Below are 25,682 nucleotides of genomic sequence, written 5' to 3'. Positions count from 1 at the left end.
CTAAAAACAAACTTATTCTGTTTCAGAGATTTTAGTAATAAATAGAGGCTCCAAAATGGTTCCTTTCCAACCAAGGCTCTTATCATTATAAATTTAAACTTTGAATTAACTACAAACCCTCAAATGCCTTGCTTTGGGGTACATTTTACCATCTGGTTGAGCTTGTAACTATCTTCTTTCCCAGAAATGATCATTGATTTTGATGTGCATTTAGATGCTAATGTGAAAAGCTATTAAAATATGTGTTTTTGAGGTTTCATGTTTGCTTCCAGGATAGTGCATTAGCAAGAGTTATTTCTAGAGGGATTCTGCCCCCTCACATTATTGTTGACGAGTCTCTGTTCAGCTATTTCAAGCTCCAGGCTACAGTGGATAGTACTTTTGAGCTACACTGTGTGGTAGTTTTAAACACCCTGTTCTGCTTTTAGTACAAAAATGGATTAACTCAGACATGACGCTGTAATGGAATTTTTGTTGGCTTGGAAGACATTGTGCCAGTCCACCTTTGTAACCTCTGTGACAAAAGGGTTTGAGGAGATCATTAGAATGCATCTTGAATGAAATAAAAAAATTTTAAAGATTCACTGGGGTAGAGGATGAAGGAAAAGGACAAGAAATGTTTAGTATTCACAATGCTAATCCAGGGGTGAAGTGTTGGAGTTCTGTACCCTGAGTCTCTAGCACGAAGCAGCCTAGGAAGAGACAGGTTTGCACTGTCACAGGCAGAATGAGAACAGGTTTTTACCTCACCTGGGATAAAGTGGCACCTGTGGAGCACATGGCCCTTAACCTCAGAAAGGAAAGGGGGTAACCGGGTCTCAGGCTCCCACTTCGCAGGGCAAGTTCAGAAGGGCACCTCGTGTCCTGTGATGGGCTGAACCCAGGCAGAATGCCAGGCAGTTGGCTCTGCTGAACAAGCAGAAGAAAGGACCCACCAAAGTCTGCTGCTCCTCAGTTAAGAGTTCTTGGGTTGCTTAAAACTAAATTGAAGACATTGGTTATGTTTCCTGTAGTCCCTCCCCGCCCCCTCACTCTGACTTCACCAAGACCCATGCGAGGGCAGCCGCATAGCAGAGATGTGCAGTCCCTGTAGAGGGAGGGAAGATTTTCCATGTTACCCCAAACCCACCTTTGGGCTGAGTTTTAAGTATAACCTGTTCTGCCAGATATCTGGCAATATGAACTGGACGGGCAGATGGAATGTTGCTGAGATGGATTTGTTGGAACATAAGATGCAACTGCTGTTTTTAGATGGTTCAAGAAATCCTTGCTGCTGCTGCCCAGTTCATGCCACTAAAGCGCTCTTCTGTTTCCACCCTTACCTCACGCCTCCACTGCGTGAGGTATTTTTACAACCTGGGCAGCTCTTGTTCCTTTTTTATTTTTACAGTCTCAGTTTTTTTTTAATATGCCTGTTACTAATTTCACAACTTTTATGTAAAGTTTTTCAGATGTACATATCCCCCCCTAACTAGTAGTCAATTGTAGTTCATAGTTTGCAGAGAATGAATTCCAGAGCAGAATATCAACACAGCGCAGGGCTGTTTGTACCAGACTGTCGAGGTGGCAAAGCAAGACAAGACTGAGTGGGACCTGGAGTGGAGAGAGTTTCAATAATTGATCATAGAGAAGAAAGCAGTGCATCCCTTCCACTGGCTGCCCTATGTTTTAATGAAAGGAATCTCTGCCTTTCCCTGGGCTTATGTTAACTTTCATCTACAGCAAACACAGGTGGAACCCCTAAAGTAAGAAATCTAAATATGTCCTACTGAGGTTTGCTTTGATCTTACTAATTGAGATTTTTGTGGTCTCATAGATGGGAAAATAATTTTGCTTCATGCCATCAATTAAAAGTATTCGCTAAGCTGTTCATATAAAACAGACCAAAGCTTTTTGTAAAAATAAATAAATGAATAAACAAACAAATAAATAAATAAATGTTCAACTTCAGGTATTTGGGGTTGAGAAGAATAATGCTTTTGTCAGTTTTGTCAGAGTGCAATTTTCAGAAAGTTTTTTCAGAGTGCGATTTTTATAACTCTTATACAAACACAGAATGAGCACGTGTCAGGGATTTATTCAACTCGTTAATGAGGGAGCCAGCAGAATGTAATGCTGCTTTGAAGGAAAACCAAAGGGTTGGGTTATACAGGACTTCAGGAAAGGATGTTGCAGTGAGATGCTGGGTAGTTGGAGAACTGATCACTGCTTCAGCAGGATGGTAACACCTGGCTGAAGTCGTCTGTAGCTCCCTGGGCAGAGTTAAAATTAGCTTCCAAAGTCTGGGCCTTAAATCAATGGTAAAAAGCGTGTCAAACTCTGATCTAGTCTCCCTGGATAATGAAATAATCCTGTGTGAGCTGTTTTTTGAAGTTCTCAATAGTTTTGTTAGTGCACATTAATGACAAAGAACAGCAGATTTCGTGTGTCATGTTCTGATATGCATACAACATGATTTGGTCACTCCCATCCCCCATTACCCACTCCTACCCACCTCTTTCCCTGGTCCCCTTCCTCTTCACTAATAGTCTCCCTGATACATTCCTGTGGTCTTTTCACCCCCTAGATTCTACATATAATGGAAAGCATGAAATATTTGTCTTTCTGAATCTGGCTTATTTAGCTTAACATGACGATCTCCAGTTCCATCCATTTTTGGGCAAATAACTTGATTTTGTAGTTCTTTGTGGCTGAATAATACTCCACTGTGTTTGTGTACCACATTTTCTTTATCCATTCATTTGTCAAGTTGGGCTGATTTCCTAATTTGTCTATAGTGAATTGTGTCTCAATAAACATGTAGTTTCTCCATAGTATACTTTTTAATTTTTTTCATATATATACTGAAAAGTGGTATAGCTAGATCACAAGGTGGTTCTAATTTTAATTTATTTAAGAACCTCAATACTAACTTCCATAGTAGCTGCACCATTTTACATTCCCATCATCAGGGTACAAGCATTCCTCCCACCCACATCCTTGCCAGCATTTATTGTTATTTGTATTCTTGTTAGCTGTATTTCTGATCGGGGTGAGATGGATTCTCAGTTTAGTTTTGATTTGCATTCTCCTGATGGCTAAAAATGTTGAACATTTTTTCTTATAATTACTGATCATTTGTACTACTTCTTTTGAGACGTGTCTGTTCCTGCATGCGCTATTAAGGAATGCTCCAGAACAACATTGAAAAAACATGCTTCCTCCCTGTACCTTGTTAAAGGTGTTATTAGGTTTTGGATAATTTTTCTTAATATCAGTGAAAGGTGAGCTTTCATTGATATGATGTACCTAGAGCAGTCAGATTCATAGAACATACAACAGCGGTTTCCAGGGGCTGGAGGGAGGAAGGAAAAAGGAGTAATTGTTTATGGGGTACAGAGTTTCAGCGTTGCAAGAAAAATGAGGATTCTGTGGTGGAGGATGGTATTGTGACAGTGTGAATGTGCTCAGGGCCACTGAGCTGTCTACTTAAAAAATGATGATGATGGCTCATTTTATGTTTCATATGAATATTCATATTTTATGTTTCATAATCATCCTAATCATTTTTAAATTTTATATATGTATATCATCAGTTAAAATATTTGTAGATGAGCTAACATTTAGGCATATGAAGAAAAAGTTAATAATTCTTCATCGTCCTGAGAGAGCCAACTTAATAACCCTCTGTTTTTGTGAACTTGCTTTCCTTGGCGTGATATAGCACTGTGCTCTGGTTTTATGTATTGTTCTGATTTAGGTTTTTTTTTTTTTGGTTTAATGCCAGCTCCATAGACTAAACATGCCATAATTTATTCAACTATTGTTGCACTGATGTAAATTCAGGTTGGTTCCAATCTTTTGGTTTTTTTTTTTCTTTTCTGCCAGTGCAAATACCATTTATAACAAAATTCTATGCAGAAGAACAAGGCTGAAGGGCAGGGTCTGCACAGTGACAGGTAGAAGGCAGAAGAGGAAAAGGATCTGAGAAACATGTTATTGAGGAACTAGATTAGATTTAGTGGACAGTTGAAAATATTGTTTTAAGAATGGGAGAAAGGCTGCAGCTGCTGATTTATTGCAAGGAAACAGAAGTAGTAAAGCAGATTTTAAGGTGGGGTTTCAGGGGAGCTGAGAGGATGACCTGTTTGGAAAATGCTGGGCTTGAGATGGGCTGTGCTCTGGGTGCAGCAGCACCTTGGGTCTGAAGCCTGCAGGAGACGTTTCAGACAGAGGTCAGACAGATTTGAGAATCCTTTGCACACAGTCTCAGCTAAGGTAGTGAGGTCTGTCCCCAAGAGGCCTTAAATTTTAGGAAAGGAGATAGTGTCCCTGGGGGTTACCTGTATATAGGGGCGTGGCTGCTGAGACTGAGCTGGAACGTTCAGAGCTAAAGAGGAGGAAAGAACCTGGGATCGTGCCACCACTATTCCAATCTTGGGAAAGTAAAAATGTTAAGTATCGTTCATGTATTGGCCACATGAACTTTCCCTCTCATTGCCTGTCACATGTGCCCATCAGGACTCAGGCCCTTTCGAGTCTCTCTTGAAACGCTGGTTTCCTTGCTGTCCTAAACACAGGAAAAAGCTGACATCGTTTGGTAAGCCAACTTGGGCCACTGCTTTGAAATCAAGGGAGAAGCCAAATCAAATCACAATGGGGTGAAGTTTGCATCTTTTGAGAGTTAAAAAGTCATTTTTTAAAATAAAAGTTCAGAAAAGCTAGGACTTAATAAAGAAGAGTTTCACAAAATCATGTGAAACAGAAAAGACGGCATGGAGAAGGACCCTAAGGAAGGCCCAGAGAAATTCCACTGCCTTTAACATTAGCTTTGAAACTGTCTCAACAATGTATGTTGGCATGAGGATGATCTTGTTGTCACCAGATCTTTTTATAAACAATCCATGAATTTTTGTACCCAGACTATATGTTTGGAGGAGAGAGTAAAGAGAGGGACTAGTGATTTAAAGATTTGAGAAGTAACCAATTTTGGAAGAGTAGCCGAGTCATCAGAACTGCTAATGTCCCTGAGGAGGGAAACTGGTAGGGCCCTGCCAAGTTGAAGATAGAATTCATTTGTGTTCCCAGGCTGAGGACGTGGCTCAGTGATAGGGCACTTGCCTGGCGTGTGCACGGTTTTCTGTGACACCTCTTTATCCCACCCATTGTTTCTTGTTTTTGGAGGAATTTGTGGTCAGGATGAGGCTAGTCCATCCTTGGGCTCCTGCAGCCCACTTGGTAAGGAAGGAGCAGGTGTGAGATCTGTGGGGCAGGAGGCGATGCTGGCAGGTTAGAGGAGGCAGCAGGTGGTGGACTAGCTGTTTTCCAGAGAATATGATCACAGTAGTATTTATAGTGTGGTTGGTCCCAGGCGTGGTGGACTCCAGCCATAATCTTGGGTTACTTAATTATAAATTGCAAAGAAAGTCATAGGGGTGGAGTGTTGGGCTAAACAAAGACAGATGAGTCCACAGTGTAAAGCTCATTTGTGGCTTCTGTGTCACCTTGAATATCTTTCGGAATGCTAACCAAGGGTGGGGGAGGAGCTACTTCCATCAGAACCTGTGCTCTGCACTAACTCATCAGGTGCATTAATAAGTTGTGGGAACTAATCAGGGGGAACCCTGGAGGTGTTCTTGAAGCTCCTTCGGAAAGCGTTTTAGTGACTGAACTCATCTTGTCTCCTCTCCACCTGAGTGCCCCTTCCAGGAATCATCAAGAATCCTGGGTTGTTTGCCTAAGAGCCTTAATTATACAGGAGTCACCTGAGCCTGGGGATGGAGAGGGGAAGGCCAGAGGTTCCCAGCTTTAGCTATTACTTCTCAGTCTGTCAGTGGAAAATCCTTACTATCAAGGTTTTGCTTTAGGCTTTATTGGGGACAAGTTGTTGTGACCTGCTTGGATCTGGTCTGAACATGCAGACCGGCCCAAGTCCCTGGCATCCCAAGACCTGCTTGTTTGCATCAGCTCCAAATTTCACAGCTATGCAGTTTTGAAAGAGATACCAAAATCCAGACACAACAAAGTGTTCTCTTTTGTATGTACTTAGGTCACGAATGACAGTTTTATCCTAGACATGTCCCCTTTTCTTTCTTCTTTTGCCCGTCCATTTTTGTCTCTCTCTTTCTAATACATAAATAATCGGCTTATCCTATTTACTGCATAAAGAGAAAATTCAGTGTCTCAATTTTTCATAGCTATGGGAAAGTATTTCCAGAGTGTGAAAAAATAGCTATTGGAAATTTCAGTCACTGCTTTTGGTATAATGGGAACTTATTACTCAACTCAGTAACAATCTTGGCTCAAACCACACAGTTGTGAGGGCAAGCAGTGGGCACCTTTCCTAATAGCACTGCCAGGGACACCTTTCTTCATATTTGAGACAACCTGAACCCAGCATATCTTTCCATCAAAGGCTGTTTGATTACCTCTAAATCTTAGACATGCCACGAAAGTGGTTGAGGCCCAGCCAGTGGATTTTACTTGTGTGAGATATTGAGTATCTCCCAAGGGGAGGGAGGCAAGAGAGAAAGCAGAGCCCGGCAATAAATAGCTCTTTGTATCCATCCCCTCCCCTAGCCCCAAACCATTGAAACCACAGTGAGCAACCAGCATTCAGTTGAAGGCCACTGATGCCAGCACTTGCCAGATGATGACCAGATGTGAACTTGTCTTTCTACAGTGTGTGGCTGTGACCTGGCCCAAGGCGGCTTCTTCATAAAGAACGGGGAGTACCTCTGCACCCTGGACTACCAGCGGATGTACGGGACACGCTGCCACGGCTGTGGGGAGTTCGTGGAGGGCGAGGTGGTGACTGCCCTGGGCAAGACCTACCATCCCAACTGCTTTGCTTGTACAATCTGCAAGTAAGTGATTATCTGCCCAAGTCTACAGCTTCCTCCAACAGAGAGACACTGGTTTTAGCCATTCAAGCTTGGGATAGCTCTTTTGGTCTTGAGTAGCACTTAGTTTTTAAATGTCTCTTTTTAAATATTCTCTTCCTGTTGTATTTTCAATCTTAGTCAAAAATATAATTTGGTTGGGAAACTTTATACATGATGTCCTCTACAAAGTAACATGACATGACTTTAAGTGGCTTGAAACCAAGACTTCAGGCAGCTCCAAACATTTAGAATAATGAAAATATTGGAGGAAATGGACAACTGCCTAGAAGAAAAAAGCTTATTTGGAAGTATATGTTCTTTCGCACATATGTTTGCATGTCTGGGTTTAAAATAGTCTTTTTATGGCTGATATTGGCAAATGAGGCCCAATGTCTGTTTTTGTAAATAAAGTTTTATTGGCACACAGCCACGCCCATTTGTTTGTGTATTGTCTGCAGCTGCTAAGGAGAGTTGTAGGCCTGTGACAGAGACCATGTGGTCCACAAAGCCTATAAGGACATTTATAATCTTCTTTTAGGGAAGGAGTTTGCCAACCCCTGCTGTCTAGGTATCTACCTTCCGAAGTTAAAACTTAACTGCACAAACCAGTTTGATTAAAATGATCAGTCTAAGAGAAGAAGGAAACTGTGAAATGTGAGTGGGAAATTTTGCTGTTGTGTTGTGAGGGAAACAGATCATAAAACTAAGATGGGTCTGACTCTCCTGACCAGGAGACTTGCTGACAAGGGCCAGCTTCTGTGTGGGTCAGTTCCAGTTCAGTATTCCCATGTCCTCTGGCACCCAGCTCCCTCTCACTTGGCCTATCTGAAACTGTCCTTCAGAGGTGGAGTTTTGTTTTGGTTTTCAGTGTTTCATGTTTCTAAGTCAGAGAGATGTCAACTCTGGAAGGGTAGATTTAATATCAACATAATCAACAAGATGATACATGACAGGTGAAATACTCTTAACAAAATTATTTAAGTAAGTTCATAGCAGTTAGCCCATTTCTTAATTACATATTTTAAAAATCATAATTAAGAAATTCTAGATTCATAATATAATAATTTTCTGATTTAATCAAGAGTGAAACTCCATCCTGTCTCCTCCCTTTTCAGACTGTGGCCCACAGCCTCGTTAAGGGTCCTGGGCTGACCACGGAGGAGACCCAGGTCCAAGCCCTTCTTCCTGGGCTGAGTTGAGATTTTCATGAATAGCTTTTCAAGGAAGTGGCCTCTGCTATAAAAGAAAGGGCTGTGCACTAGCTGAGAGAGATCCCCAAAGTCTTGCCAGTCACTGTAACTTCTGGATTGGATAGGGCTGGGATCTCTTTAAAAATATCAATTTCTGTCCTGCTTTTCTGCTAAGACACACATAACAATATAGTAGTTTCTGGAGGGTTCCCAATGTGAAGTTACCCAGCCCCCTTGCTCCGGGTAAACTCTGAGGGCCCTTCTGTTCTTGATCATGAGAGATCATGGTCTTAAATATGGCCAGATATTTACCAATCAGAGTCCTGTCCCTGGACATGTGAGGCAGCAGAGATGTTGCTGTTGCTACAGGTTGAGTATCTCTTATCCAAAATTCTTGGGAGTAGAAGTGTTTTGGACATAAGATTTTTTTTTTTTTTTGATTTTGGAACATTTATATAGGTGATATCTTGGGGACCTAAGTTGAAACATGGAATTCATTTTTCGTATGCACCTACACAACATAGCCTCAAGGTAATTTTATACAACACTTTTAGTGCACCTGCATTTTGACTGTGGCCACAGGAGGATAGCTGTGGAATTTTCCACCATGGCATTTTATTGATACTCAAAAATGTTTCAGATTTTGGAACATTTCGGATTTGTGGATTAAGGTTGCTCAGCCTGTGTTATAAGGCTGTGGCCACTGCTGCTTCTAGATGATGATAATTCTACCTGAATTGAGGCCTCCTTTGTAGTTCACAAGTTGTGTTCATATAGAATTTAACTGAACCCTGTTAGAAATTCTGTGAAGTCAATTTGGAATTAATGACCCTACTTTTGAGTGACTGAGTCTCAGAGTTTAAGGGACTTTTGTAGGTTAATAGTTGAAGGCTAAAATTTGAACTCAGGTTTTCTTCCTCGAAAACCAGTTCTCCTCCTATTACAAACTTTCACTCAAATAACAGGAGGAAGTGAGCCCATATGATCAGAGGATGTAGGGGGAGAGGAAAGTACTGGAAAGAGTGCTACAAGTTATAAAACTTCAAGTTCAGAAGCCTGGCCACACATTGAACACTGGTCTCTGGGTTGTGCCACAGAGGATTCATGTCTAAAAAAAATAAAGTGTGGATGAGAAGGGGGCCTGGACTTGGGTGAGGTAAGCAAGGATCCTGGAGTGCAGGAGGTAGAGGGGGCTTGTTCTGGGCATCTTGAGAGTGCTGGTCAACCCTGGAGAGTGGGCATTTCTTGACATGTTGAGCTTCAGGTGCCTCGACTACCTCTCCCCAGTCCTGGCCCTCCTCAGAGGCAGAAGAACCTGTGCTTGTTGAGTTGCTGTGTTGATGGGCCCTTCAGCCTCCTTACAGAAGAGACTTGAGGCCCGTTCAGTTGAACTTGTCAGTGTGAAGCCATAGGCCCACTGGCACCCACCAGAGCAGTGATTTTGCTTATTAAAGACAGAGTTAAGTGCAAAGTTGGTAGATGCCGTCTGCCCCTGTCTAGTCTCCATCACTGGTCAACCCAGGCAATTTTCTTACCCTTTCTGGGGCTTATTCAGACGATGAAAAATGATAGCACCACAGCAGAGAGGGCCCCATCTCTTCTTAGGACTTTGAATAATATTTGAGGGTATACAAATATAAAGCCCATGCCAGGCATAGCGGCGCACCTATAATCTCACCAGCTCAGGAGGCTGAGGCAGGAGGATTGCAAGTTCAAAGCCAGCCTCAGCATCTTGGCAAAGGCCCTAAGCAACTCAGTGAGACCCTGTCTCTCTATAAAATATAGAAAAGTACTGGGGATGTTGCTCGGTGGTGAAGTGCCCCTAGGTTCAATCCCCGGTACATATTAAATACATACACACACACACACACACACACACACACACACACACATTTCCCTTCTTGACTACTGGCACCAGACACATTTGTGGAGTTAAGACCAAGTTTACCTGTGCATATAGTCAATCACCAGCTGTTAGGTCACAGACAGGTGACTAAAAAGAGAGATAGCAGCTGAGAAAGTAAAAACTAATGTCAAGAAGCTCAGACTTGCTCTAAACAATTGCTTCTGACTCTGATTCATGATGTCTTGCTGTGAGTTTCACATTTCCTAATTGACAGGGTCACACATTTTAAAAACTCATGTTGATGAAGATTGTTGGCAAATTGGCCAATTGCAAGTTAACAGAAATGGAAACTGTGTGTTATTTGTTAACTAATGACTTGTTTTTAAAGGCTGTCTCTTGGTGAACTGGGATGAGAAATGGTAACTGAAGAAGGTGGTATTTTGTGGCAAATGTGCTATTATTGATGAATGTCTAATGTAAAAGGAAAGTGTCATTCTGAAAAGAAGCTGCTATTAATTCTTAAATAGATATTTACAGCCTGTCCTATTTCTCTCAGCTTAGAAAGAACTGGGTCCCCAGGACTGTGCAATACTCCAATGTCCAGGAAGGACAAAATCTAACTCAGCATAGTTATCACAGCACTCTGGGTGTGGTCCCATGGAACTGAAAGAGTTCATGCTTGGCCTATAACCAGTTCTGCTGGGGAGGGGCCCTGCACTTAGCTGGAATTCACGGTATTTAAAAGGTTTCTTGGTGAAGATTTTCCATTTGGAAATTTACTGTCCTGTGTGTCTGCTGGGTGACTTGTTGGGACATCCCTCCACTAAGGAGTGGAGGTAAATCATTCCGTTTTACTATCCAGTTGCCCATAAAAACCAGTGCCTTCTCTTTTCTACTCATAATGAGGTACATTTATTTGTTTGGACCATATCCAGCTGGCTGGCTTGGGCATGACTGCATTTCAGACATTTTTAGCCGGTGATCCTCCAGTAAATAAATTTGCACCAGAGGGCAAGTTGAAGACACAAGGAAGGGGAATGAAGTTGCTGAAGTTACCTTGAGGACTGTGTCTTTCTGTCTCTAGGCGCCCATTTCCACCTGGAGATCGAGTCACGTTCAATGGGAGAGACTGCCTTTGTCAACTGTGTGCACAGCCGATGTCTTCCAGCCCCAGTGAAGCCACCTGCTCCGGCAGTAAGTGCTCTGATGATCTGATGGCATGAACACCTCTGTAGCCCAAGGGTGAGGGTGGCTTGGGAAGGTTCCTCTCTTCTTGAGAACCCCTGTTAGCTAGAGCCGAGACCAGTGCTTTCTGGGACCTTTTCCATTGTTAAACGTGATGTTTGGTGAAGCCTCCACTTAAATCCAGGCCAGGGGAAGCAGCTCCAGTACTTCACAAAGACATAAATAGAGTTGGACATCGAACTGTCGTTTTTGACAGTCCATGAAAGAGAAATAATCATAAAACCTTGCACTGGAAATGCCCATCATGGAGGTTGAGATGGGAGAACATTTGGTGGCGATGTGTTGGAATAGCTATCTCCACTCGCCTAAGGTACCGATGTGGCCATTTCTGCTTACTCTTCAATAACCTTTATTCACCTCGAAGACTCTGACATTTGTTCATCTGAGAACTTACTCAGTACCTACAACATGTGTTCTCTGAACGGAGATACAGAGGAGCAAAACTACCCCTCCCAGCTCAGGAGGCCTGCTTGCTCCTGAGAGCACGTAGACAAATGCATACACAAAATATCTAATATGTGATGAAAATGAAAGTAGAAAATTAAAGCAGAGTCAAGGGACAGCATTTCTATGGGCCAATCAGACAAGGCCTCTTTTAAAAGGCAGCACTCGGGGATTTGAAGGAAGTGTGGGAAGAAGGTAGTTGACATACATCAGGAGAGTCATCATTGTTTATGATAAGGGCTTGTCTTACCTGTAAGGATCCAAGGAGAACCAGTTTTCCTCTCCCTTCCCCAATATGGTGGCACATTGTACTTTTCTTCTATTATATCCATCCGAAATAACACTGGGTAGATCAGTTAATAACTTTTGTAAGTCAATGTATTCTGAACTCTGGGTACCAAGTTAGGAAGCTCTACGTCATCTCTTTCCCGGGGCATTTCGAGTCTTTGAGAAACCTGGAATAACCCTCCTTCAACTCTGTGAATCTTAATATATAAGAATGAGATAAGTCATTGCCACTCAGAGGAATTTTGTGCAATTCACAACAATGATTCCGAATCTTCCCATTAAAGTGGAAGACATATACTTTTAAAAATAAGAATGTTCTTATCGAAGCATTTGCATGAGATTAGATCTTGACCATGGAAGGAAATCTATGTATTCCTTATTCAGGACACTGCTGGATTCTGAGCATGTGATTCATGTGACCTGTGGATGAGTGACAGCAGCCTGGGCAGGACCATCACTACACAGCAAGGCAACACCCCGGCCCTAGTGAGGTTTCAAGTCCTTTGCTTTTTACCCTGTCCCAAGCCCAAAGGAAGCAGTTAGCCCCAGGTTGCTGGGAAGGTGACCTGGGTGGAAATAGTCACCCCATTATTTAGGGAGGGCTTACCATGAAAAATCATTACTAAAAACTTTGGAGGAATTCATCAGTCTAGTTAAGAAAAGGAGGTTTCTATGAGTCCTTGGATCTGACGACAGCCGAAGCAGAGGGTCATGGCATACAGCCTGCAATAATAGGCGTGGACATGTCCTCAAAGTGTCCTTTGGTCCACTGTTTAGATAAGTGAGAAAATCGAGGCCCGTGGATGTACTTGAGGTCACACAGCTGTACAAAGATGCAGTAGGGTCAGATGCAGTTCTTTGGGCCCCTAAATTTTAACTATTTTGTGTCATCTAATACTCCAAATTATTTGGTTTAGGAAACAGAAGCAGATTCTTTTTAAAGACTTTCAGTCCTCTCAGGCCGTACGATTTGGAAGCATGTTCTCTACTCACAGCAACATCAGAATGATTATTCTAATTTTTATTAAAATTTTGGGTTACATTTATAATTTCCATTTTTGTTGTTGTTGTTGTTGTGCTGGGGATTGAACCCAGGGCCTTGTGCATGCTAGGCAAGCACTCCAACAACTGAGCTATATCCCCAGCCCCTATAATTTCCATTTTTATGTGACACACATTTTATACACATAAAAATTAAAGTTAAGTAAAAAAATGTAATCAATCTCAAATCCATTGCATTTTCAATACAATATTTAACCATTCTTGCTTCTGTGCCAATGGCTGGGCCCAATCCTATTTCCCCCTTTCCTTCCAGCGGGTGCATTCCTATGCAACTGCTTTGGGTCAGAACGTTTTATTTTTAAGAAGTACTTATCTATTTAGGTAAGTACTCAAAGCCATTTATAGGGTGTGTGGGTGTCTGTGAAGAAGAGAGCTCTTATATATGGATCCACACATGCAAAATGCCCCCAGCGAGCCAGGCAGGCACACACATACTACAGCAATGGGAATTTGCAGCAAGTTTCTGAAATTCCTTGGCGCATATTAGAAAGCATTTGGTTGTTATTTGTGGTTCTCCAAGAATTATCCTATGCTTCCAAACCTACTCTGGTGTGACTTCAATTCCTACTTTAAAAAAAAAAATCAAATGACTTTTGGTCTGGGGTTGTAGCTCAGTGATGGAGCGCTTGCCTGGCACGTGTGAGGCCCTGGGTTCAACCCAAGCAGCACATAAAAATAAATAAATAAATAAAATAAAGGTGTCCATCTACATCTAAAAAAAAAAAGTTTTTTAAGAAATCAAATGACTTTTTAAACTTGGCAAAGGGCTTCCTACACAGAAGCAGAAAAACTGACCATTTTTTCTTAGTGTAAAACTCTTTTTGTGATAATGTTCAGAGAGTCCATGAAATACATCAAAGGGCTGAGATCCTCTTTTACCTTTAAAATATTCTCTTTGGAAGTGAGTCTGCTCTTCTGAACCAGAATTATTCCACGTTATGTGGCCGGTTTCCCATAGTCACAGGATGTGAGGCAAAACCACGAGAGGGGGACAGAAGCGGGGCAGGGTGGGAAGCAGAAGCTGGGGCGGAGGCTGGGAGGAGAATTTGCACAAGATACTCTCCCTGTGAGCTTGCTGGAAAAAGCTCCTCTTCGGCTGCTCAGTGGCCACCGTGTCTGTGTTGGTCTGTTTTAGGAAGACCACCCTCTGGAGCCTTCCTCAAAAAATTCTCCTAACATTTACCTCATGGTGTGCCAGCACTGTGACACCAGTTTACACTATCAACCATTTAATCCCCTCACACCCCTATAGGTTGGTACTAACTGTGCCTGTTCACAGATGAAGAAACCAAAGGTCGTGGAGGTCAAGTAGTTTGCCCAAGGTCACACGGGCCCACACCCTAGCCATCTGGCTCCAGATGCCAGGCTCCCTCCCTGATGCTTATTTTACCATGTGGATGTCACTCTCTGATTCTCAAAGACGGGTGCTGAGCCTCAGAGCCAGACCTGACGGGTGTGTAGATGGTCTGAGTGTCCTGACCCCAAGGCTGTATGCACTTTTCTACCTGTTGTCTCCCTGTTGTATCACAGTTTGGGAAACAGAAGCCCTCAGGAGGTTATTCCTAGAAACAAGTTGATTCAATAAAAGATTATTGTCACAAATTAGTTTAAATGGTTGCTGCATGCAGCCCAGTGCAATTTGATTCCATAAGCAACTGATGTGATCTCAAATGGAGGTGGTAGTGAAAGGTACCTCCTAGGGTTGTAGGGAGCATTAACTTTCTAGCTGATTCATACTGTTTAAAAAATATGCACAGAAGACATTACACTCTACCAGAAAGTCAAGGACAGTCCTCTGCAACTTAATTCTACCTCATTTTGGTATATTTTCCTGTACCTGAGGGACTGGATTCCCACAGGCTAAGGAGCAGCCCAAACCTGTGTGGCACCCTAGTGCGTATGGAATCGGGCTTGAATTGTCGTTTCCTCCATGGCTCCTGTCTATTTCAGGCACCTGAGCAGGAGTGGGCTGCCGTCTATGATCACCCTTTCCCTTTCCAAGAGTGTCTGACTAGCGTCTGATTGCGTGTGGGTTTGGCGATTGACAGGGTGAACACCCCCACACAAATACATCCAAGCCTGTCTTTCTCCCTTCCCTCCTCTACACAGACCTCCATATATAGCTTCATCATTATTCTGACTGCAGTTGGATCTCCCACAGGTATCAGGGCAAACAGTGTAGTTGGACCAAATTTAAATCTTTTCAGATAAAGGGTCACGTGCGTGTTTTCAAACAGAAGGAAGACATTTTCAATCATTTCACTTTTCTGTTTGATGCACCAGCTCTTCCCAGTTGTAAGATAATTTTCATTTATCTGTAAATGAAACATCTCTCTCAAAACATCATTTGCAAGTTGAGTGGGAACTGTCTGCTGAAGCACCTAACCATAGGTGCAGTGAGGAAGCTCCCCCTGGGCCAGATCCTAGCTTGCCCACTCACTAGCAGGTCTTCCTCTCTGTCCTCCTTTTTCTCATCTGTAAAATGGGATGGTCATAGGCACCTACCTTGTACAATGAAGTGAGTAAATGCATCGAAGTGCCAGTCACTTACAGCTTAACAATACTAACAGTGACTTATTATCGAGGCATTGACTCCCTAATGTTTGTGACAGTCCCAGTTCCCACTTTTTGTACAACTGCTTTTTTCCTTTGCTGTTCATGATAGCTGCCTTTATGAAAAACAGTGGAGTCAGGAATGTATCCACACTTGAAGCCCATGGATTGCTGGAGTTTTGCTCGTGGTAATGGGTTTTATAGCTGGATCCCCAAAAAGAGATCTTCCCCTTGTGGATATTAAGGAATGAAATGCTTCAAAGATTCAGGACACATTGTCAGCACGGGTTAGTGTTCGTTGTTATTCTTTAAGGAAGTGGTGAGGGGAGAACCTAAGCTTAGACTCAGGGGCAGGGCCTGAGGGTTGAGGAAGTGGGTTCACGTTCCACACCTGCCTCACGTCCTGGTCGGGCCTGTTCCTCACTGTGTAGCCTTGAGCAAGTTACTCAGTGTCTCAGAACCTCCAGCCTTCATCTACAAACTGGAAAACGGCTACTTCAAGGGGTTATCATGAGGACCAGCTGCAGGGTTCCTTGGAAGGACAGTCTGTCTGAGGGAACTTGAAGAAGCAGTGCAGGGGGACCCCCAGGCTGCATTCTCTGCCCTGAGAAGTGAACCTGGAAGGACTGAGCTGGGGCCAGGTGTAGGAAGGCCTTGAGGAGTCTGGCAACATGAAGCTCCTAAGGATGGTTTTTAACCTAGAGAACGACCTAGAGAACACTAACCTGTGATACTGAAAGCTTTGAATTTGCTTGTGCCCCCTTGGCAACAGGCACCCAGTGTTCCCAGCAAACCTGTACCTTGAAAACAGTATTCTAGAATGATCTGGGGGGTGATGGTAATAGTGGGGTGCAAAATAAAATATTTGGATCAGGGCTGGGAAGTCATTGGTGATTGTAGTTACAGGTAACAGCTGTGAGAAAAGATGATCCGGGTAAATGAAAGGACCATATTAAGGAAAGATCCAAGATGCCATTCATTCATTCATCAAACACCTCACTGAACACCTCCTAAGTTCCAGGCTCTGTTCTAGGCACCAGCTAAATTCTCACACAGTTAACATGTTACATTACTGTGACACATTTCTCCAACTAAGACACCATGGATACATCAATTGGTACATGTGGACCGCATTTTAATTTTTGCATGAGTGGCCACCTCCACTCCCAAGAGAATGATATTCATTGAATATAAGGACCCTGTTGTCTTTCTTATGCAAAGCCTACCACATAACGTCCTAGGTAAACATTCTAGAAAATGAACCAAAGCCTTCTCTACCTTAAAATGAACTCACATCTCCTCTTTCAAAATGATAGGTTTTTAAGTGGGTTTTTTTTTTTTTTTTTTTTTTTTTTGTAAAACAACACAAACAGTATAGGAGGGTACAAAGAAAGATGAGGAGCACCTAAGTTCCATCACCAAGAGATCCCCTCTGAGCATTTTGGTGATCATTCTGGATATTTCCCTAAGTGCTATAGGTTTGTGTGTAATTGTGAATGTGTACAATTTTATGCACATTTTTCCCCCTAGAATTTTGTTCATGTACTTTTTCAAAAGTCATTCTTCTGAATGTCATATAAAAGATTGAAAGCTTTAAATTTGCTTGTGCCCCTTGGCAACAGGACACCCGGTGTTCCCGCAAACCTGTACCTTAAATGTCTCTTATGGAAGTAATAGTCATATACCATATCAATGTTCTTGGGACATTGATCTGTTCCACCAGGAGAGGAGCTACTAATGGCAAGACTTGTCCTTAGGATCAGCACTGTGCACATGGTGAACACAGGAATGTTTGTTTTGTGCGTGAATTGAAAGCATGTTGGGAGAGCTTTTGAGGGAATTAACCTCTCTCCCAAGCCCCGGTGGTGGGGTCTGGCCCTCCTGAAGATGCCTTCGAAGTTTGATACAGTCATACACAGGTATACAGGTGCATGAGAAGTGACCTAAACTGGCATATTTAAACTCACTTTTAGTTTCCCATTTCACAAGGGTTTCCCCTTAGTCACAAGGAGAAATGGTCAGCAATTGCTTGAGATCAACTTGATAACAGAATCACAAGTTTTTAAGAAAGTGGAGGTGTCAGGGAAAGTTTGTGGTGGACCAGGAGGTCACCTCTCCCAATGTTTCGGGTACAGGCCTCTGGCCTGGTGTGGCGACTTCAGCTTTCTCTCCTGGGTGGGGAGGGGTGTTGGGAGAGTGGAATTTGCAGAGTAGCCAGAGGTTCCTTCCAGAGGAGTGAGGTCTGGTGCAAAGAGGGACCTTTTATTCTCAGACTTTTCAGGCTGAAATCTTTAACAGAGAGCCCAGAGTGATGCCTCTTCTCACTTCACCTGAGTTACCTCAGTTGTAAAAAAGGAAGAAAAGTCCCAGCTTTTCACAGGGAACAGGTACCCCTCACTGAAGCATTGGTTAAAAAGAGCTTTCAGTGAATAGAAAGTTAATGGCATTTGTGGTTTGCTGTTCCCATTTCAGTAGCTGTGTGTCTTACATAATAACTAACTTATCAGTGAGGCTGGAATTTTAATGGTTGGAACAGCAGTCATTTTCCCAGGTGAATTTTAATTTTTAAATAGCAGTAAGAAGTCCCCAGCTGTTCAAAAGGATTGCTGTGTATCCCTATAGTTGTATATTCCTAGGGATTTTCCTTGAAAGCATATTTGAAAAATTGCTTATAGTAGTTGTGCCTAGGCACGGAGAGAGAGATATGGGTAATGGAGGGAAGGAGAATGATTCTTACTGTATGAAAACAATTTTTTTAACCCTGTGTTTTTATCTATGTAAAACCAAAGTATCCCCAAAATGAAATAATGTTAGTTTTACAAAGTGAAATGAAAGACCTATCCAGACTGAAGTCTCACTGACGTCTGCCCTTGCTATGACCTTTAGTCATGTGTATTAAGTGACTGGTCACGTGAGGAATGCGCACAAGCTGACATTCTACCCCCTTTTTATTCTTCCTGTCTTTGGAATAGAGTAAACGAACAGCTATTTGCTAATGAGTCCCGAATCCGAGAAGCTGACGTAGAATCAAGTATGGTTTCCTCTTTGGCAAGAACCCATGTGTGCCTAGGGACCATAGCCAGTTAAAGATTTATCATAAAACTCTTCACCAAGTTAAAGTTTACAACTAAATTAGGGAAATAGGCTCACAAGCAAACCTTCTGGGTATAATATTTTTTAATTGAGGTGAAATTCACAGAGCATGAAATTAAGCATTTTAAAGCCACCATTTTGGGAGCCCTAGTGAATTCACAGCACTGTGTAGACACTACCTCTGTCTAGTCCCCAAACCTTCTCATCACCCTTAAAGAAAACACTGTCCCAGATGAGCAATTATTCTCCATTCTGCTCTTCTTCCAGCTCCTGGCAACTTGCAATCTGCTTTCTGTGTGGATTTACTTATTTCCAGATATTTTATAGAAATGAAGTCACACAGCCTTTTGTATCTGGCTTCTAAATGTTTTCCAGGTTCCCACAGATTGCATTGTTTATCAGTACTTCCTTTTTCCGATGGCTAATATTGCAGAGTATGGTTCTCTTGCCCATTCATCTGTTAACAGGCATGCAGGTCATTTCCATCTTTGGCTCTCGAGTACGGTGCTGTGATGAAGACACACGAACAAATATTTGTCTACATATTTGTCTTTTGAGCCGTGGTACAATTTTTAGAGAGGTTTGCTAAAAACAATCAAATCTTAAAAGCAATGGCTGCCAGTGTTCCAAACCTTTCCCAGGAATCTTTGCCCGGGAGTATGGCAGGCCATGGCCTGGGCACCATTGAATGGTGTCAGGTGATGGCAGGTAGCAGAGGCCACCCAGAGCACCCTCTCTTCTTGCTCCCTCTCCCCTTCTTGGTTCTTCTCTTTTCTACCCCTTTTCTTCCTCTGTTGCTGGCTTGAGCAATGACTCCATGGCCACTGCTCAGCCTGTTGGCAGAAATTTGCTCCCCAGTTCTCCAAACTCTCCAGAAAAGGTCTGTTCAGTAGTGCTGAGTTCACATGCTTTGCACTTCAGCCCCGTTAACTCTGTCTTCCCTGCAGACAAAACGGGTAACGCTTGTCCTTTGGAGGAGTGGCTTGGGGATCAAATGATGTTTGCAGGGCGTGTCTGGTTATAGATTGTAAGCAGGAAGGAGGACTCTGCAGGCCCACATGGGACCCCAGTGTGTGCTCAGTGAGTGCTCCCTCGCCCTGTCCACTGAAGCCCTGGCCTGGACTTTTCACCCATGCAGGTTGAATGGGCTGGAGGTTGCCGTGTGACCATGCCATGATTAGGCGCTATTTGGCTTTGTTTTGGCTTCCCAACACTTTCCTCTTGCCATACAGGTAGCATTTTTAGGCCGGAGAGAATCCTGTGTTCTTCTGATAATGTTGACATCAGAAACTGTGCTGAGCAGCCACATGGGACAGGTGAAGAAGGGACCCGAAAGCAACAATGTTTTCAGAGCCTGTCCCCCACCAGCTGGCCTTTTGAAATCACCAGTTGGGTATTTTGAATTTGAGAGTTTACTTATTGGGGTGATGATTTATTCTGTATTTTTTAGTTCTAGTTCCAGAAACATACATGTACACACACACACACACACACACACACACACACACACACACAGAGTTCCCTTTGCTAGGACTTTAAACCTAGAAATTAGAGCAGGTGACAAAACAGTATTAATGTTTATGCTAATATTTTCTTATTTCACATCAATAAAATCTCTATTATTTCCCCAAGAATACAGACATGTTACAATTTTTTTATTAATTGTCCGGGAAATGGAAGGATCTCTGTTCAAGAGATTTCATATGATATGTAAGGCAACAGATATTGACTTTAGGCAAACATCAAAGTTTTCAGCTCCTAACGGCTTTCAACAGCCTTTCCAAAATACATGTTTACTTAGTAAATGTAAATAAGTGTATACTATCAACTATCTGGCACTGACTGTGTGTAAGACACCCACATCATTCATGCTGGTCCAAGCAGGCCATGAGAAATGAGTCTTCCTAGGCTCAACAGAATGGGTCATCAAGTCCAGTCCTGAGTGCAGGGACAGGTTTCGTGCTGTTTAGAGTCATCCTTCAGTGGTAATTAGCAGAAAATTCAAGACTCTCAACTCTAATGCTTTGTATGAGTCTGAGTGGGTACAAGTCCACAATAGGCTTTCTTCTGTTTCTTAGGTGTTTTGTGGAAATGCCTAGAAATGCTAAGCTGGGGATTCCTGCTTAATAAATTCTTGATGACTTGGGAGAGAGGGATTCCTGGTCATGAATATAGGAAAGAAATACGCCCAACACGAAAGGGGAAAGCTTTTTGACCTTGAATCTATGAACTCCCAACAACATTCTTTGGGCATTGGCTTCAGGGATTAGAATTGGAAGTTGGAAAGATGTAAGTGATCTATATTTATAAAATCTCTGACTAAAGTTTCTACCACTTCACAAGCACATATGATATGGAGAAAGACAGGAGGGAGTTTCAGAGACTAGATTTTAGAGGACTTAGAGGGTGGCTGCTGCCAGGCCTGCCTTCCCCTGTCCTGATGAGGCTGACGGTCTGTCGCTGTCATGGCCCAGGAAGTCCTGTTTGTTGTGCCGTGTTGTTTTCCAAAGACAACAAGAAGCTCCACTTAAAATAGTGCGTCAGAGGCCACCCTGGCTTGCCATGTTTCCACCATGACCATCAAGACAGCACAGCGAGCAACTGACCTCAGCAGGGACAGGGGTGACTGTGGAAAGTCTGTCTCAAGGTCAGGTCTTTTCATAAATCACTCTGGGACACTTTTAGCATCTGAGATGTCAATCATTTATAGCACTGAGACCCCCCCTTTTCACAGAGTGGGAACACTTTGCTCCTAGGATTTGTCTTCTGATCTCATATTGCTTTTCTGGGCAGCCTAGAAATTCAGAAGTTAAAAGAACAGAACAACAACAACAAAAAAATCACTCTTGAAAAGTGCTCAGCCTAACAAGTTTCTCATTCTGTTTTGGACTTTTTTTTTTTTTTTGTACTGGGCATTGAACCCAGGGCCTTGTACATAATAGGCATGTGTTCTCTCCCACTGAGTGGCACCTCAGCCCAGCTCCCTTCTTTCTTATGTTGATCCCATACTCATGGTATTTGCCATGACATGCTAAAGAAGAAAACTGGGGACTCATTGCAGTGACTTGTTTTAAATAAAAAGCATGGACTGTGCCCTGTCAACATTTGTCAACTCATAGTTGTCTAATTTGGGACTTGGCAACATTCTACAGCCTGGATAAAGACGAAGATCAACATTCAACAATATCTACTTGCTAGACCAAACTCTCATCCCTAATAATGGCCTTTATGATCAAAAGAAGATTTTCAAACACCCAAATCCTTTCTACCTTAATGATGTTAAAATTGTAGGCCATGCTAAGCAAAGTAAACCAATCCCCAAAAACCAAAGGTGAATGTTTTCTCTGATATGTGGATGCTAATTCACAATAATGTGAATGTGAATGGAGACACTAGGGAAGAACAGAGTTACCTTAGATTAGGTAGAGGCCAATGGAGGGAGGTGATACAGGGATAGGAAGGATAATAGAATGAAACAGACATTATTATTTTATGTATATATATGACTGCATGACTGATGTGATTCTGTAATATGTACAATCAGAAAAATGAGAAATTATACCCCATCTATGTAGGATATTTCAAGGTACATAAATGAGTTCTATTGTCATATATAATTGAAACAAATTTAAAAAATAAAAAAACTATAGGTCAACTCTTATTTTTAAAATAACATAAGAAAAGTCTAGATTTTTTTTAGCTCTATGTCACCCACTCAAGGGCCTCTGAAGGCCAGGTTGGCAATTAGATGCTGTGTTCAGTTCAAGCATGAGAGCAGATGGCCATGATACAGATGGCCATGACTCTCTGGAGGGGTGGGAAGGACCTTATAAAGTGGGCAGTCACTTTGGGCCACCTCATAGTCATTCCCATGAAGGAGACCAGTGGTAGAGGTTGAGGTAACCTGTGAAAGGCTGGGGTCAAAGGCAACTTAGTCACCTAACAGCATCTGTCCTGTGTTCTGGTTGCTCTCCTGCTCCCCCACTCCCTTCTTTGGGACAGAGCAAGTATTCTTTCACATCCTGTCTTTATCATTTTATCTCACAAGATTGGGAAATCCAGGTTCTATAAGAACATTTGGATGGCAAGATAAGATGTCCTTAAATCAGGACCTCAATAAATCAAACCCTGGAATTTAGACTCTGAGATTGGCCAGGGTAAAGTGCCTCTAGTTAGCAGCCCATTAGAAGGATATTTTATAAGGTCTCCAAAGTCTTATTCCACTTTCTATTAATAGCACCCTAAGTCTAAAATGATTTGTTACTATTTATTTTTCATCCATGTGTATGGCCATGAATTTATGTGATAATTTTGTTTTGGACAAATACTGCTTCTGTTTTTTCTTCTTATTGTAATAAAGGATTCTGGGGAAAGCTTGAATTTTCTGGAATGTATATGGGCAACAGTTTCAATACTGAAAGTTGATTTTTAAAAAATTCTTATTTTAGAAACTTTCACAAGAAAGAAAGGGCATGTTCTGACTGTCTCAAAATCCCGATAGATATTTTATGGTATCTTAGTATCACAGCAAGCACTGACCAGTGGTGCGTCCCTTGAGACTTTGTTTTCACTTTGGGTGCTTAGAACTGAACCCTAGCTCGTGTTAAGCATGTTCCCTACCATTGAGCTATACGCTCATGGTTTGTTTTTTTTTCTTCCCAGCAATATGGATGGGACCCAGGGCTTTACACTTACCAAGGCAAGTCCTCTACCACCAAGCCCCTAGTACTCATCTTTGGAAGTTGGAATACTCATCACTATTGTCTTCGACTCTGATGCCTTTGCCAAAAATCCTGCAACACTGGGAACAGTCCCATTCCATATTCTGAAGGCTTTGATCCTAGATGGACAGATGCTCTGAATGGCTGTTATCACTTTTGTGAATGACTGGGCATGTCCGAAGCATGCAGACCTGGGAAGGCTGAGATGAGTGGAAACTGAGCCATCATGTGTTTGTTCTTCTTGTGGCTCCATGTCTCCAGTCTTCCTTTCCAAAGAGGCATTTTTGCAGAAAAAAGACATCTTTTTTGTCCCTTACCATCCTGAATGGGGAATTCTAGAAAGGCAGAAAGTCATTCTCAAGGAGAACATAGATGTCCAGGTTGACAGACCTTAAGTGCACTTAAGCGAAAACCTCTCTTCTTAGCTTGGGAACAACACCCTCCTTCCAAGAGCCATATGTCTCTTTCTTCGGCTCAAATACTTTTGAAACCCAGGTGTCCATGGTCCTCTGCCAAAAAGTATTAGAAAGATTAAGGCAGACAGGCAGGATCCTTATTAATAATGATATTTATGGCCTTTGAACAAAATGATAAAACTATGGAACCAGGTGTGTACTTGGATGTGAGTTGAACATAAGTAGCCAAATCCCTACTTTGCTCTGGCTTTGGAGCCAAGAGTAGGGCTTGAAGCAAAGGGTTTAAGGCTCTTTTTGTTGTTGTTGTTTTTCCTTTTTTTCCCCAGAACACCGGCTGTCACTAGTGGATTTTGTTTCCCTGATGCTGCTCCATATTCACCTATTTCTGACTTTGACAGTAATTCCAGTGCCAATCACCAGCTTTCTATATTTATCAGCAGCTGCTTCAGTGATGTGGAAACAATTTTCTCAACAGCTGAAAAACATGCAGATAGAGAGTAGGAGTTTTGTTCTTTGTAAAGGAGCTCAGTTGGAGCCAGCATGGAAGAAGTGAACCATCCAGTGCGCTCTTTATCTCTCCATCTTTTATACTTTGCCCAGCAGGACTTCAGGCTGCTCCAAGGGAAGCTGTGGCTTTGTCCAGAGGAAATGGGCATCCTTGGTAGAATACACTGGAAAACTGGGACCAGCTGATGCTGGTGGTTTTTTCTTATCTATGAGGCAATCTTTGTTGATTTGCTTGTGTCACAAAGTTTGGGATGGAGGAAACTTTGCCCCAGCCTCTTCTTCCAGCCCAGCTTGGCTGGCTGGTTTTAAGCATTCAGCACTGTGTGAATATTTCTCTATTAAGCATCATCCAAATGCCTGCCTTTGATAATGGGCAGGGCTCAGAGGGTCTGAGTGGTATAGACATCACCTATAAGGTCAAGGGCTTCCCGTCTGCAAGGCGTTTTGACTAGGATTGGTACCATGTTCACAGAGCCCTTCCTGATCCATAGCAGCCCTCAGGGAAGAATATCTTGGTGGTCCTTGTTCTCCAATTGTTCTTCTTGCATAGCTCCGGAATGTCTGGGTGCCAAGGTGCTTGACTAGAGTCAGGAAGCAGGGGAAGACCTGTTGAGTACATGTGTAGTACCAAGCCTTGTGCTTGCGAAGCGCTTTACAGTGATGATCTCGCTGTTTCTTCCCAGCAAGTAGCTGCTATTGTCAGCATTTTGCAGATGAAGAAATGACAGTTCAGAGGGAGTAAATGACCCAAGTCTTCCCACACCAAAGCCCAAGCCCTAATCCAGCAGCCATCTCCCTGGACTTCTCTGCTCATGTAGGTGGAGATCTCAAACCGCTCTGCCAGCTTTGCTGAATCCAATAGTCTTCATTTGTACAGCTGGAAAAATATCTTTCAATTTATTTCTTCCTTAAAAAATTCTGTTACATGGCATTTTTCTTAGTATTTAAATCTTCGCTGCCACCTAGTGGGAACTATCTAATGAGATGCGTAAAAAAAAAATTCAATTCAATTGAACTAAAACTGTTTCATCTAGGAAGAGGCAAAATTATGGAGATAGTAAAAAGTTCAGTGGTTGCCGGGGACGGTGGGAGGAAGGGGCAAGTAGGCGGTGCACAGTATGTATAAGTGAAATTATTCTATATGATGCTATAATACTATATATGAATCACAAGCTTGTCTAAACAGAATGTCCAGAATGCAAAGGTCAACTGTGGGCTCTGGGTGATAATCATGTGTCAGTATATGCTCTGCAGTGATAACAAGTGTACCATTCTGGTGGGGGGGGGGCAAATTTATGGTGGTAGTGGAATATAGGAAATCTCTATACCTTCTGCTGCTCAGTTTTTCTGTGAACCTAAAACTGCTCTGAAAAGTCTATTTCTTTATTAATCATCACTTCATTCTAAGTCTATACTATGCTCCTACTCTTAATTTTTTTTTTTTTTTTTTTTTT

General features: G+C 42.4%; 1 protein-coding gene across 4 annotated transcripts in view; it reads left to right on the top strand.

Annotated features, from left to right (window-relative positions):
* The window catches only part of Ablim1 (actin binding LIM protein 1), a 137,056-nt gene that overhangs the window by 11,501 nt on the left and 99,873 nt on the right, over nt 1–25,682 (top strand). For all 4 annotated transcript variants that reach the window (XM_076834289.1, XM_076834287.1, XM_076834285.1 and 1 more), the window contains exons 2-3: nt 6,662–6,845; nt 10,984–11,093. In XM_076834289.1, coding sequence (XP_076690404.1) covers nt 6,739–6,845; nt 10,984–11,093 — 217 coding nt within the window. In that variant the 5' untranslated portion in view covers nt 6,662–6,738. The remainder of the gene's footprint in view (nt 1–6,661; nt 6,846–10,983; nt 11,094–25,682) is intronic.

Source organism: Callospermophilus lateralis, chromosome 15 (genome assembly GCF_048772815.1).
Source record: "Callospermophilus lateralis isolate mCalLat2 chromosome 15, mCalLat2.hap1, whole genome shotgun sequence".
Classification (NCBI taxonomy): Eukaryota; Metazoa; Chordata; class Mammalia; order Rodentia; family Sciuridae; genus Callospermophilus; species Callospermophilus lateralis.
Note: the sequence above shows the minus strand (reverse complement) of the source record. Positions and strands in the feature narration are given on the sequence as shown.